The 15,474-nt window shown below is 40.9% G+C and overlaps 1 protein-coding gene across 2 annotated transcripts in view; it reads right to left on the bottom strand.

The window, feature by feature from the left end:
* Window positions 1-3,721: 3,721 nt before the first annotated feature.
* LOC105728456 (U3 small nucleolar RNA-associated protein 14 homolog A) overlaps window positions 3,722-15,474 on the bottom strand; it is a 187,206-nt gene continuing 175,453 nt past the window's right edge. The window contains exons 1-2 of one of the 2 annotated variants that reach the window (XM_012468849.2): window positions 6,546-6,718; window positions 3,722-6,480 (exon numbers count right to left, since the gene is read on the bottom strand). In XM_012468849.2, coding sequence (XP_012324272.2) covers window positions 4,412-6,480; window positions 6,546-6,621 — 2,145 coding nt within the window. In that variant the 5' untranslated portion in view covers window positions 6,622-6,718 and the 3' untranslated portion in view covers window positions 3,722-4,411. Of the gene's footprint in view, window positions 6,762-15,474 lie in introns of those variants that run through there. The other variant, XM_012468848.2, reaches the window with a different exon arrangement.

Here is a 15,474-nt window from a genome sequence, read left to right as displayed (position 1 = left end):
GATTGTTAATCACATCCCAGTGACTATACTAATGTAAGTACTATCTCCTTTAACCTTTGTAACAACCCTACACAAAGTAGGTCCCATTAACATTCTCATTTTACAGGTGAAGAAACTGAAGTACGGTACATTTAAGTAACTGCTCAAGATTACATAATTAATGGCAAACTCAGCCATTAATTATGTGTAATGGCAAACCTAGAAGTCAGACTCTGCAGTCTGAAGCGAGATGATCATGAAACACGGTCTCCCCTCGCCCTCCGCCTCCCCACCCCCGACAAGGCTGTTCTCACTGAGAAATGTGCACTTGAAAAGCTTCCTGGAGACAAAAGATCTTATCACTAATGCTGCACCATAGATTGATTTAAAACACAGAGTGTTTTATTATGCCAGCAGATGCATGCCAGAGTTATGACAATGTCCACTAATGCCTAATTGGCTTTGTTAACCTTGCTGGAGTCTGTGGAGATTGCAATGGTGAGATCTGAGAGAAAGACTGAGCTAGCTGGTGGGAAGGAGTCTGGTTGCAGTTAGGAGGCAGGCACCTGCTACACAAAGGTTCCCTGCATCATAACCAGTTGAAGGCTAATGGAAAAGCAAATTACCGTTAGTATTCATCAGCACCAGTCAGACATGCCTAATGATTGGCTTTCAGTTTATGTAGTGAATACTAAACTTACTCAGTAATATTCACTCAGTAGTTGTATTCACCCGTTTTTACACTGCTGTAAGAAACTGTCAGAGACTGGGTAATTTATGAAGGAAAGAGGTTTAACTGACTCACAGTTCCTCATGACCAGGAAGGCCTCAGGAAACTCATAATCATGGCAGAAGGCAAAGGGGCAGCAAAACATGTCTTATATGGCAGCAGGCCAGAGAGAGAGAGAGAGAGAAAAGAATGAAGAGCCCCATAGTTACCAAACAACCAGATTTTGTGAGAACTCTTATCATCATAACAGCAAGGGTAAAGTCTGCTGCCATGACTCAGTTACCTCCCACCAGGTACTGACCTTAACATGCTGGGATTACAATTCAAGCTGAGATTTGGGTGGGGACACAGAGCCAAACCATATCAGTAGTGCTTTGTAAGCTCAGTTGAGTAACACTTTTTTTCATGGAGACTCTTTTGGGAAGGTGTTCTATGGAATACATTTTGGAAAATTCTGCTCCATAGAATATAGCAAGTTTTGGCCAGTGGACCACTCAAAAATGAACAAGTGCAATAAAGAGTTCTTAGCTTTCTATGCTACCCATCCAGGAAGCCCTGGTGCCCCAGACAGCTGAAGCATTTGAGAGAAAGTAGATTCTCATGTTTGTTGAACCTCACTCATACCAGGGGTAAGATAGAAATGTCTCCATCAAGCAAAACTTTTTACTTTTAATTGGATATTTATTTTGGATAAGACTTTCTGATAAGCACTTTATATACGTTAAAGTTTGAGCAACTATATCACTTGTAGATGTATAAAAGATAATTTTAAAAAATAGAATATTTGTTGGTAAACAACTTAGTGTTAAGATTATTTTCTTAAATTCAACTAGTTGATTAAAAGTAGGTGGAGGGAATGAGGGATTGACATGAGATGATGTCTTTTAACGTATCTAATTAATGGAATTGAAAGATCCCAACAGGTTCTTTCTGTTCAATATACAAAGACCACAGCATTGCAGTAAAGAAAGAGTTTAATTGACAGGAGGCTGGCGATTCCATGTGGGAGACAGTTATTATTCAAATCAATCTCCTCTTAAGTTAGGAGTTTTTCAAAGATAGTTTGGGAGAAGAGGTGGGGGTAGCTAGGCAATGGGTACTTGCTGCTGATTGTTTGAGGGTACAATCATAGGGCTATGGGAAATTATCCTCCTGCTGGCTGAAGCGCTTCTGGGTGGGGACACAGAAGTGGTTGGCAGGTCCAGGTAGAGCCATCTGAAAAAGGTATCTCCAAAGGACAATCTTAGGTTCTACAATAATGATGTTATTTGCAGAAGTAATTGAGAAAGTTGCATATCTTGTCATCTCCAGAAAAATGGCTGGCAATGCCTATACTTTAGCAAAATCCAAGCTTCTCTATATTCCTAGCCTGGTGGTCTCTCATTAACCTTTACAAAGATGGTCATGTTTGGGGGAAGGACTATTATCATATAAACTATAAATGTCTCCCAAAGCTAGCCCAGCCTGTGTCCAGGAACAATTAAATCAGCTTGAAGGCTAAAGGTAAGAGGGGGATTAGCTACATCAGATCTCCCCCACTGTCATAATTTTCTTACTGTTTTAATTTTTGCAAAGGCGGTTTCTGAATTGTCACAAACATCCTACCCAAGTTAAAGAACTTGCTATTTTCTATTTTTATCTTTCTTTTAAAAAATAATTTCAGATTTTGATTCAAAGATAGAACTCATTTTTGCCACTGAATTCTCTAAGAATTTCTATCAAGGAGGAAGTCTTGATTAGGTAAGTGAATCTCAGATATTTATAGTCCATGGAAAAAACAGGTTACCAAAAAAAGAGGGAAAATGAAAGATGGTTTCTTTAAGAAATGAACAAAGAAGGAAGATACAACCCAACCACAAGAAGCAAATGGAACGAAATGGCTGGCTTCAGAATGTTAATACCATCACTGCAAATTAATTTTCATATAAGTAATTAATCAATTTTTGTCACTTTCTTCGATTCATTGTGAACATTCTGTGTGAGGTCAGTCCTTCACTGTGCTACTTCAAGTTTAAAAGCCTGAGGCTTTTAGAACTTGCCTTATGACATTGGGAAGGCCCTTTTTATAGACTAATTAACATACCGAGAATTTCAAGTCAACAAAAGATACAATGGTACCATTTTTCAAGAACTTTTTCATGCCCAGTTCAAGCACTTCTTACATTTCTGGCCCTCTCTGCTCAGATACCACCAGCCTCACAGGAAGGATTGGCTTTAAGTTTCATGGAGGGCCCCACCCTTCGTGTTCACTCAGTGGGATCGTTCATGAGGGGAAATGATGACATCACGTTATGCAGGCTTCCCTGTGTGTAACCTCTCCTAATAGAGTCTTTTTGGTGGAATTTATAGGATCCACGTTCACTGAGATTAAGCTACAGACTTTAAGCTAAGGATCACACTGGATTAGAGCAAATATAACAAATCTCAGCATGGATTGCCTCGGTACCAGAGTCCCTAACAAGCCCACATGCTGCCAGTCACATTATCCACACAAAGTCTTGGGGGATCTGGAACATGCCATCCTCACTTTAAATTACTACCACTACCAAATTACTGCCCTTTTCTATTAAGGCTTAAATTGTCAATATAGCAATATAGAAGAACCTATACTCACAAGCAGCAACTCCTGTTTAAAGAAGGTACTGCTTGTGAGTATAGAAACAAGATTTCTTGTTTCTTGAACCTAACTTAGTAGCAAGATAAGTTATCACCCAGGGGTAGAAATTTTATATATAAAATTTGAGTTCTCACCCAGAGGGAGAAATTTCATATATAATTTATTAGTTCTATCATATATGTAAATGCACCCATTATAAAATATAAAGATCAATAGAAAGGAATAAAAAGAATCACTCATAAATACCAATATTAGCAATTTAAATAGGTTTCTTTTCACCTTCTTTCTCCTATAACTTGTATTATAGGAAAATCAAAGTAGTTGAAACTCTTAAGTGAATTTTGGCCACATATTTTTCCTGAATAAGCCAGGCAAAACATACTCTACCCCAAATCCTCTGAGAGCTAATGCTGATGAGAGATACTGGTCCCCCAACCCACGTGGAAGCAGGACTCAGGATGTCATGAGCTGTACATTTCTGATTTTGCTCACAGTCAAGCTGGGCAGGCAGAAGGGGTGAGGATTATTAATAACAGAAAGTGAGAAGAACTACCAGCTCTCTCTCCTCTGCTCCTCAAAGAATTCCTTCACTTCCTTTGCCCGTTTCCTGTCCTCACCCAGGGTGGCCCATGTTCTCCCATGGCATTCTCCTCTGCTGCTCGGCTGTTCCCCTGAAGGGCATGCCCAGAGCCTCCCAGTGCCCACAGCATCTGGTGCTGCTTCAAAGCCAATCACTAAACCAGCCAACTCTCTGTCCTTGTGATTTGCCCAGGCAAATCTTCCAAGGCCACTCATGTCAGATTGGAAGCTCTGGGGACCTTTGTGCAAATGAATTCTAAAATCCTCCCTACCTTTACAGCAATCTCACAGAGATGTATCTTGTCACAAAGAGGAAAACATAAACCTTTCTGCCATCACTGAGGTACTCCAAGAATGACTGCCTTTATTAAAAAAGCCTTTATTTTTAAAATGTGGCTCAACTACATGCAAGGTGCTGAGCCAGTTTTGGAATTCACCTTGTAGCAGAGTAAAACTGGACCAAAGGAAGTGGAGTCAGGGCACCTGGCTGTCACTCCTCCAGCAACTCAATCTACAGAGTTTTTCTTCAGCTGTTTTTTGTGATGCGTGGTGACCCGTTTTGGATTCCTCTGTATGACAGAGAGGTCCGACCTTGAGGAAGACCGGTAGCCCACGTCCTCTGCTTTTATGGGCTTAATAATATGGCCTGGCTTGGTGATGGTCTTAGGAGTAGTCAGCTTTTGGAAAGCTCTCTGAGTGTTCCACGTGGATCCTATAGGGGTCTGGATGGTCCTTTCAAATTGCCGATGGTGGGTAAATGGATATGGAAGCACTCGTACCTGATGAGCTGCTGCGTGGATGTTGCGCTTCTCATTGATAATCACATTTGGCAAATTCTTATCTTTTCTTGGAGGACCCTCAGGGGCTTTAATGAGAAACCGGCGTCTTTTCTTGGCACTGGGCTTTAGGCCCACACCACCCCACTCGCCCCAGCCAGGCAGTGTCAGGTCCACGTCTTTTGGCTTACTGGCCTCCACAGCTTCCCTCTTCTCTTTCAAGAAATCTCTGATGACATCATCCCCAGCGAAAGCTTCCTTTATCATCTGCCTTTGGTTTCTCTCCATTTCGTCTTCCAGCATCTCTATTGTGGGAACTGCCAAAGACTTCACAGAGAGAGACTGTGTGGTTAGGAGGTTCTGTAGGTCAATCATTTGCTCATTCTTTTTCTTCTTAGGGGCATCAGGGTGATTATTTGGGGTCTTCTCTGACCAATGCCCTTCTAACACAGGTCTGGAAAGCTCCTTATTTTGAAACCATTCTTCTTTTTCTAGCTCTTCCAGCATCTGTACTCTTTCTGGCCTCTGTAGCAACAGGGACTCCTCTTCTTCTGGGGCAGGTTCCTCTCTCTGGACCTGGGGAACAGTCCCCTCTGAACTTGCTTTTTGCTTCCTGGACTGATGGTTTTCCTTCAATTTCTGAGACAGTGCCTTCAATTCTGACAGCACCTCCTGGCTGCTAGAATCTTTTGTTTCTTGACTGCCTGCTGGCTTAGCATCCTGGTTGAGCTCAGATCTTTTTCTAAGGGATCGCCTTTCCTCAAATTCTCTCAACAAAATGTCTTCTTCTGCCACTGGTCTTTCTTCTCCCTCACTTTCAGAAACTTCGTGGGCCACAGGCTCTGGCAGCTGCTCAGGGTCCTCGTCCTCGGTTGCAGCCTCTCTGGTGCCAGTGGTGCAGCTCCTGAGCATCCAGGGATTCGGTTCATCCACATTCATCTGCACTTCATTCACTGCATCAGGGACAAGGAGTTCTTCCACTTCTTCTGCACCTCCCTCCTCTTCCTCACTCTCAGAGGCTACCTGGAGTTTCTGTGTCAGTTCTTTGTTCTTGGCCAACTGTTCCTGCATAGCTTGGCGAGCCTCCAGGTCATATTTGGCCATAATTGCCTTTGATTTGGCCCATTTCCCACTGTTTCGGTGCTTAAGGCTCATTCTTTCCATCATTCTGGCCTTTTCAATTTTTTCCAGTTCTTCCAATGCTGCAGCTGGATTAACCTTCTGCAGCTGCTCAAACTCTTTTAGGGCTTTCTTGGCCTTTCCTTTCTTCATGACTTTGTGATACTTTTTACTTTTAATTTTCTTCTCTCTTCGAGCCTTGGCCTCATAGTAGGACTGCAGAGCCCGGGCCCTTTGAAGCTCTGCTCGGCGCATCTTTGCCTCTTCCAGGCTCATGGCTTGGAGAGAGGCCTTTTCCACAGGAGTCAGTAAAGGGTCTGTCATTGGCTGCTTGTTCTTATGGAGGAGGTTGAAAATTTCTTGCTCCAGGGGAGTTCTTTCCTTCCAGCTACTGAGCACATGTTCAATGGGAGCAATGACTGGCTCCTCCTTCTCCAGGGGAAAAACCAGCTGCTCTGTCTGTCGGTTCTTCAGGACGATAGGGTCCCATTTGGAGAGGACTTGTGAGGTTTTATTGAATGCTACTTCTCTGTGGATCCGTTCAATCTCTTTTTTGTTAAGAGGTAACTCCACAGTCTTCTTTGATTTGACTCTATTCAGTTGCTTTTTTACAGTAGCCAAAGAAGATGAAGTTTTAACAGGCTCAAGCAGATCTGCAAGGACCAGCTTTTCTCCTGATCCTTCAGAACTGACATTGAACTCTGATACCTTCAGACTAGCCTCGGACCTCTCAGCCAATTTCCGCCTATTCTTTCCATCAAGGGAACTGATTGCTTCAAGAAGCTTCTGATGCTTTCTCTCTCCATCACCATCCCCCTCATCTTCACTCTCACTCAAGAGGTAGTCTTTTGGCAAATCCACTAGTTCTTCCTGTTGGCTCAAAGCCAGAAGGCTCTCCGCAAGCTGGTTCGCACTCATCTCAGCAGCCCGCTTCTCTCCTACTGTACCTCAAGAGTGAACTCTGTATGAAAAATAAAATTTCAGTCTTAACATCAGCTTTAATGCAAAATGGGTTGGAATTCTTCAAAAGACTAACTTAAAAATAAACTCTGAGAATCCGAAGCAGTATCTCAAAGAGAAAACTTTTGATACATAAATAGGTGAAAATACATTCAACCTCATTAACAATCAAAGGTATGCTAAACAAAACATACATGTTTTTGCTTATCTAACTAGAAATGATTTTTTTAAGTTATATTTGATATCAGCGTAGAACGCTGGGAAACTTGTTCGTCAGGTTTCCCTGTTTGGCATGTTACCCCACATTCTACTGGTGGGAGATTGGTAAAAACGAATGGGGTAATTCGTATTAACAGTAGAAATTATGCATAATCTCTCAGGAAGCAATTCTACTTATGACCCTAAGTATAAAATTAGTAATATGCAAGAAGATTTGATAATAGCAAAAGCTGGAAAAATGCACAAGAGTAAGTAATTATTAAGTATGGTACCTTGACAGAATACTCTGCAGCCATTAAGAAGGGGCTGGAGGAAGAGATTTATACATGAGAAAAGCTAGTTATAAAACAACACGTACAATATAGCCCCAGTTTAGTGGAAATACATACACCTAGAAAGGGTTTAGAGAGGAGTCATCAGTGGTTATCTCAGAGTGGGGTGCACACAAGGCTAGCAGGATGGCATGCAGTTAAGAGTAGGGGGGTGGGATATACTTGGATGCATATCCTAACTCTGCTACTCTGGGAAATGGAGCAATTTGCTGATAGATTCCTTGTTTGTAAAATGGGGATAATGTGACTTCTTAGGGCTTGTTAAAGGATTAAAATAAATGATCTTAAGAAAGTACATAGCACAAAATTTGGTACAAACAAAAACTAACTTACAGATCTGCAGATTTTTTATCTGTAATTACCAATTTTCTGTGATAAATACATATTGTATAATGAAAGTCATTTCAAAAAATGTAAACAAATATAGAATTCTAATTAATGATATACACATTTAAGTAATTAAAAGGGAAGTATACTAATGTTTACAATTTACTTTGAAACACATCAAAACATAAGATGGACTGATGGTGAGTATACAGAATTTACTGCAGAATTCTTTCAACTTTGCAGTCTGTTTGAAAATATAAAATGTTGGCAAAAAGAAATGTCACTTTAAATGTATTATCTTTCTATTTATGTAAGTAGGATGGCCAGGCACAGTGGTTCATGCTTGTAATCCCAGCACTTTGGGAGGCCAAGGCAGGCACATTGCTTGAGGCCAGGAGTCCAAGACCAGCCTAGACAACATGGCGAAACCCTGTCTCTACTAAAAATACAACAACAACAACAACAACACAAAAGAAAAAAAAAAAATTAGCTGGGCGTGGTGGTGCATGCCTGTAGTCCCAGCTACTCTGGAGGTTGAGGTGGGAGAATCACCTGAGTCCAGGAGGTCAAGGCTGCAGTGAGCTAAGATCACACCACTGCACTCCAGCCTAGGCAACAAGAGTGAGACCCTATCTCAGAAAAAAAAGAAAACAGTAAAAGATGTCCATTTTAACAGAGCATGTAATAAACACATAAAGAAAAAGTTGGTAATTTCTCTAACCTACTCCTCACCAATTCCACTCTGCTGGAAAGGTATTTTTTGTATCCTTATGCTCACACATTTAAAGAAAACTGTATTTTCATAAGATTATATCATTCATATTACTTGACAATCCGGCTCTTTTTTTTAAAATACTTTAAGTTCTGGGATACAAGTGCAGAACGTGCAGGTTTGTTACATAGGTATACACGTGACATGGTGGTTTGCTGCAGCTATCAACCTGTCATCTACGTTATGTATTTCTCCTAATGCTATCCCTCCCCTACCTCCCCACCCCCTGCTATCCCTCCCCTAACCCTCCCCCCTCACCCCGACAGGCCCCAGTGTGTGATATTCCCCTCGCTGTGTCTGTGTGTTCTCACTGTTCAAAACCCACTTATGAGTGAGAACACGTGGTGTTTGGTTTTCTGTTCCTGTGCTAGAGAATGATGGTTTCCAAGCTTCATCCATGTCCCTGCAAAGGACATGAACTCATCCTTTTTATGTCTGCATAGTATTCCATGGTGTATATGTGCCACATTTTCTTTATCCCAGTCTATCATTGATGGGCATTTGGGTTGGTTCCAAGTGTTGGTTCTGTGAACAGAGCTGCAATAAACATATGTGTGCATGTGTCTTTATAGTAGAACGATTTATAATCCTTCGGGTGTATACTCAATAATGGGACTGCTGGGTCAAATGGTATTTCTAAGTTCTGGATCCTTGAGGAATCACCACACTGTCCTCCACAATGGTTGATCTGATCTTTAACAAACTTGACAAAAACAGGCAATGGGGAAACGATTCCCCATTTAATAAATGTGTTGGAAAACTGGCTAGGCATATGCAGAAAACTGAAACTAGACCCCTTCCTTACACTTTATACAAATATTAACTCAAGATCGATTTAAGACTTAAATGTAAGACCTAAAACCATAAAACCCTAGAAGAAAACCTAGGCAATACCATTCAGTACATAGGCATGGGCAAAAACTTCATGACTAAAATACCAAAAGCAATGGCAACAAAAGCAAAAATTGAGAAACAGGATCTAATTAAACTGAAGAGCATCTGCACAGCAAAAGAAACTATCATCAGAGTAATTACACAGGCAACCTACAGAATGGGAGAAAAATTTTGCCATGTATCCATCTGACAAAGGACTAATATCCAGAATCTACAAGGAACTTAAACAAATTTACAAGAAAAAAAAAATTCAGCTCTTTTAGGTCTTTATTTGTATGTCTGGTCAGTTCCTTAGTTTCCTAAGAGAAGAATCCTCCAATCTCATCCTTGGGATAGAAGGCTGGTTACTAGTATGCTCAGCTTAGATGATGGAAGTCCTACTCATTAGATATACAGTGTTTCTTGTATTTCCCCCATTTTCTATCCAGCACTGAATCACTTTTCTCCCCTGTGCTTGTTATCCACAACTCCAAAATCTGTTTCCTCTAAGAAATGAATCTCTCAGCTCTCGTAGGGCACAGAAAGGGTAGTCATCTAACTTCCCGGAATGAAGGTAGGCACTGGCAACTAACTGCTCCTTAAACAAATCATCTTCTTGTTTTGGCCTCCTCTCTTTCATGCTTTGGGCTTCCAATTTCTGAGAATTCCTAGAATTTGACAGGATAAACTACCAAGCTTCTCAGTGGTAACCTCCCTCTTTTCCTCCACATATACACTTTTAAATTTGACCTAATTTTGATGTGCCCAATGGTTGAAATTGGCCCACCATATGCCATCTTCATATGTTATAGTTTGGAGGTTTAGGTGTTTCCTGGTTTAATTAAAGATAAAGTTGAGCACCTGTAATTGTGCTGTGGTTGTTATTCTTGTTATTTTTGTGGTAGCTTCTCAGAGGAGACTTGGGCAGAGACATCATTACTTTTACCTCCCATCTTATAACTGATAGAGCCTCTTAATAGTAGAGGAAAGATTCTTGTTTATTTTTCTTAGGAGAGAATAGAAAATTATTCTCTTCTAGTTGGAAAAAGCCTGTCATATGTATATTTCTTCATATTCTCAGCATGAATTCTAACCTAAATGATTTCTTTCCTTCTTATGCCTAATATACAGAATCTTAGGAAAGCTAAGGCAGGAAGCCAAAAGGAAACACTGTTTTCTTTTTCTCTCTAGCAGTCCTTCAACATTTTAGGCTTCATGCACTATCTCCATTAAATAACAGAGAAAGAAACTGAGATAGGAAGTGAATTCCAAAGTGTTGAAGATTATGCCATCAAAAGCTAATGGCTGCATATAAGATGGGGATTTCAACTCCAAGTTTTCTTTCTGGAATACTAAGGGCAGGCAAGAAAATTATGAGGAAAGAAAATACTTAGGATTTAGTAAAACAGATACCAGACTTTACAGGGAAGTTTATTTCTTCACAATATTTTCTATGTTATATTCTAAGAACAAAAGCACACGATCGTCTCCTGGGTAAGGATAAGCTTCTGTTTGACACACATGGCTCACATGCAGATCCTATCACCACCATCTTTCTAACTAGACTGGAGTTCATATCTTTTCCCATTTGGCTGCTGTTCATCCAAACTACCTCCCACTCTTCCTCTGTCTAAGAAGTTTCCCACTTTGAAAGTTCTGTTGGGAAGGAGAGTTATCTATCACTACATAGGCTGAGGCTGTCAGATTCACAATTTCCCAAGTCAACCTTGCAGGTAAAGTGCCAGCACTTGACCAAATCAGAGGCACCTGCTCCAGCCAGCAATGTAACAGCACAAAGACTGGAGAGGGAAGGAAAGCTTCTTTTGTAGTGCTGGCTGCAGCAGCAAAATCAGGTTCTCAGAGCAACAGTAGTATCAGCAGCAATCATGGCTCTGTGCTAGCAGGGTCCACTTGGGCAACCTAAGTGCATCCACTACCACTCTGCAGCTGTAATGACAAAGGTCTTTATGGAGTCACTGAGCCTGAGCCAGGTCCTGCAGATTCCTGGTAATTCTATCCATGACCCACTATATTTTCAATAAATCCACTTTCTTCTTAAGTTAGCTGGAACTAAGACCCTGTTACGTGTGGGTTTCATATGATGATTGAAATAACTGTGAGAGCTAAAGGCGCAAATCTTGACCTATTAAATGACAACAAACACCATAAAGGTAAGAATATCTAGCCATACAAACACTACAGGTAGGTAGATATTTCTTTGGTACACACACATTTTTTGTTAGTTTGAACAATATAATCCTGTTTTCAGAGTCCCATTCCAACAAAAAAGTTGCTAATGTTCTTTTAATCTTGTAGATTTCATGGACCAGACAAGACTCAAGGTTCCTGGTGACCCCACTAGAAGCTGAGACAATGTGAAACCCCAAATGAGCAAGCCAGCTATTCCTACTCATCATCATAACTGCCTAACCCATCCTTCAGACACCAGTGTGTTTAAGGAGCTCCTCTGGGTCTATACACCTACATTTAAAATACATATTCAGGCCAAAAGAAGAGAGAGAGTATGTGCACAGAAGAAATTAATAGCTATGGGAATCACGTTTGAGCACTCTTTTAATTAAGCAATGCTAATGAGATACCCATGCCCTTTTTTGTTTAGTAGTGGTATCCAGTTGGTGGTTTTAGGTATAATTATTATAAATAATGCCAATTTACGCTTCAGAGAATCAAAGGTATATTCCTGAGAGAATTTTATTTTCTCAGGATTTAAATAAGAAACTCGAAAAGAAAAAAGAGGCAAAAGAGAATTTTTTAATAGTAAATAGCTATCTTATAGAATAAAGTCTAAATAAAATATTAAGAATCAACTCAATACAATGCAACAAATACTTTTGAGGGATGATATCATGTTAGGTACCAAAGAGTTATAGAGATAAAAAGGACTTGGCCCCACCCTTACCTAAAATTGACAATCTGAGTGAGAGGTAGCAAAAAGTGGAAAAAATACTCAAATATCAGAAGACATATAAGCATGACAAAACGCAGAATGGGATCAACTGGAAGAGATGTAGCAAGAATAATATTTTTCATTTGTTTTTCAATGTCTCCATTTTTAATTCCCAAAACTGACTTCCTGTGACTTTCCACACACTGAAGCTGAGATGCTCATCATTTTCAGGGAGAAGGTGAATCTCCCTAGAATAAGGAAGTCACAGGCACAGTATGACTCTTTTTTACATTTAGAGAGTTCACAATAGACAGGAAACCCTCTGGCTTTCAACAGAAAGAGCTAGATGCTTGAAAGAGAAAGCCAATTTCTCAGAAATCTCAGATAGTCTTTGAAATTCCAGTTGGCCAAGCCTAGAAGACTGGATTGTAGAGTTCTAACTGTAAACACAGATTATGGAAGTGCAGGTTAGGGAATGGGGCAGGAATTTGAGGAAGCCCATCCTGGGGCTGCATGAGGAACCCAGAAAATTGAGATGCTTGTCTTTGGCCACCCTGGGGCTAAAAACCTAGTGGGGTTGTGGGATTTAGAACCCAGGTTAGCTGGGAATCCAGAGCGTAGGAGGCTTGAGCATCACTTCCCTCCAGGATCTCTTGGAGGGGAACTCCTCATAAGTAAACTGAGCCACTGTGGGCCACAGTCAAGTAGAACTGCATTTAGGCTAAGAGGGTCTGAGATAGATCCCTACTCTTCACTGCAGCACAAAGTGAAACCAATCCAGAAAATCCCTGGAGTTACTGCAGAGGCTCAAGAAAGACATCTGAGAAAAAAAAAAAAAAGAGTGTGACAAGTCTTCATGTCTGCTTGAAGAATGCTGCATCATTGGGAAAGGGACGACTCACAGAGGCTGCAAGGTACACCGCTCAAAGCCAGAAGACAGATGGGGCCATCGGTGAGCCTTACAGGATCAGCAGCACTGGTGAGAGCAGAGTTGAGGGAGGAGAGAACAGAAAGGGACCATGATCATGACCATGTTCTCAAGGATTATGACCAAGAGAACAGAGGACAGGCTACACCAGCCACAGAAGCCTTCAAAACAGACACAGAGAGACTTCACAGAAAGTCAGCCAGGCCCACCTGCCTGCCCCTGCCACAAGGAGCCCATGCTTCCTTTCCATGTACTGGAAGCAAGAAGAGAGAACACTTATGAGGAGACACTGATCCTGGTAGGGAACATGAACCTTGATTGACTACATGTAAGTCCTGATTTCACTAATGATTGAGTAAACTTGAAGGGGCAAGATCACATGTTTTCTAGAGCTGACTGGTGGCTGATGAGTAAGTTAGAAACATTTATACGAAATCACTTCTATTTCTACACGAGTCAGTGTGTACACGGTGCACACAACACAAAAGACGCACACCAAATATGGGGACACCGAAGGAAGGAGACATTGTATTAAGTTGGGAGCAGAGGGATTGGGCTGCCACTGGATGTTTTGGACTATACCTTAGTGCATTTATGGGATTCTGATAAGTAGAAATGAGGTGAAGGCATTCCAGGTGGCAGAAAAATGTCTATCAAAGTCTAGGAAATCGGAGGTGGTAGGAAATGTTCAGAGAAAAAACATAATGGTCCAATTTGGCTGGAACCTACAGTCCTCATAAAATTCTATATATGCTCTGCCAGAGACTGTGCTTTGTCCCTAAGTGCTGGGAAGAGTTTTAAAAACATTTACAGTATAAAATATGTTCTGAGCAGAGTGATGCCTGGAAACTTATGCCCATTACTTAAAAACCGTGTTGTCTCTGGTTCCTGCTTCTTACTGCAACTGTAGTAGACAAGATTGCCACCGAATATTGACTCTAGTGGGGAATACTTCTGTATTCAGCCTCAGCCCACAGATAAGGAATCTTTCATAAATATTTTGTCCTTTCATCAGATACTAGGAAAGTCTGCACCATTCTGCCCATCCCTACTCTTGGATGGAAGCATGACTACTCGAAAGAATGTGGTGGCTCCATGTATATGAGGTGGGGTTCAAGCATTTGTATTTTGATGTATCTCCAAAGGTAATCTAGATATACAGTCTTGATCTCTGCCTTTTCTATCACTCAGTCTCACATTTCTTCATATCAGTTTGGAAGAATATCTGCTACATAGTTGGTTTCAATAAATATTTGTTGAATAAATGGACAGACACACCCACCCATATCTTTTTTTTTTGAGATGGAGTATTGCTCTGTTCCCAGGCTAGAGTGCAGTGGCACAATCTTGGCTCACTGCAACCTCCGACTCCCTGGTTCAAGCAATTCTCCTGCCTCAGCCTCTTGAGTAGCTGGATTACAGGCATGTGCCACCATGCCCAGCTAATTTTTGTATTTTTAGTAGAGACAGGGTTTCACCATGTAGGCCAGGATGGTCTCGATCTCCTGACCTCATGATCTACCTGCCTTAGCCTCTCAAAGTGCTGGGATTACAGGCATGAGCCACTGAGCACTGAGCCCAGACTCATTTCTTAAACTTTAGCATGCAATGGAATCACCTAGTAGACTCCAGACTGTGGAGGTCCACCTGAAGAGTTTCTGACTGAGAAGGTCTAGGGTGGGGGCTAAGAATCTACACTTCTAACCACTTCCCAGGTGATGGCAATGCTGTTGTTGGAAGGGGCTACACTTTGAGATCCTGTGGTCCAGATAAATATAACCCCAAACTGAACGGTACCTTTAAATGGTTTACCCACCATTTTCCTGGAAGCTTTTAGAAAAGATGTTTCCCTATGTTTCATTACATAAGTTATAGGAGCAACTTAATAGCATAAATTATAGGCATTGAAAACTGTTGCTGAAACATATGGAATTTTTATTAAGAATTCCAGGAATAGAGACTTCTGAATAAAATATGAGTCATCATTTTCTATTCAAAGTTTGATGTTATAATCTAAGATTTTTAAAAAGACATAGGATTTCTATTCTTTTTACCCTGAACGGGACTCTTTTAATATCAACAAAAAAAGCAAAAATAAGGCTCCCTTTCTGTAGTAATTGAAAATTAGACAACAAGGACTGTGTTTTTGTCCATTATCTGGAGGAGAATCCATGTGAGAACCTGGGACTGCCTTGTTATCTTTGTAACCCTACAGGAGAAACAAAACACCGCTTTCACATTCTGCCAAGTAACTGCAAAGAACCAGGTTTTTGCCTTGTTTTTCTGGATACTATCAGAGCTGCTTAATTTAAAAAATCTTCCGTAAAAATTTAAAGTTTTAAAACTTTTAAACAC

Source organism: Aotus nancymaae, unplaced genomic scaffold (assembly GCF_030222135.1).
Source record: "Aotus nancymaae isolate 86718 unplaced genomic scaffold, 86718_ANA_hifiasm-v0.15.2.pri h1tg000040l, whole genome shotgun sequence".
Classification (NCBI taxonomy): domain Eukaryota; kingdom Metazoa; phylum Chordata; class Mammalia; order Primates; family Aotidae; genus Aotus; species Aotus nancymaae.
This window is presented reverse-complemented; position numbering and strand designations above follow the sequence as displayed.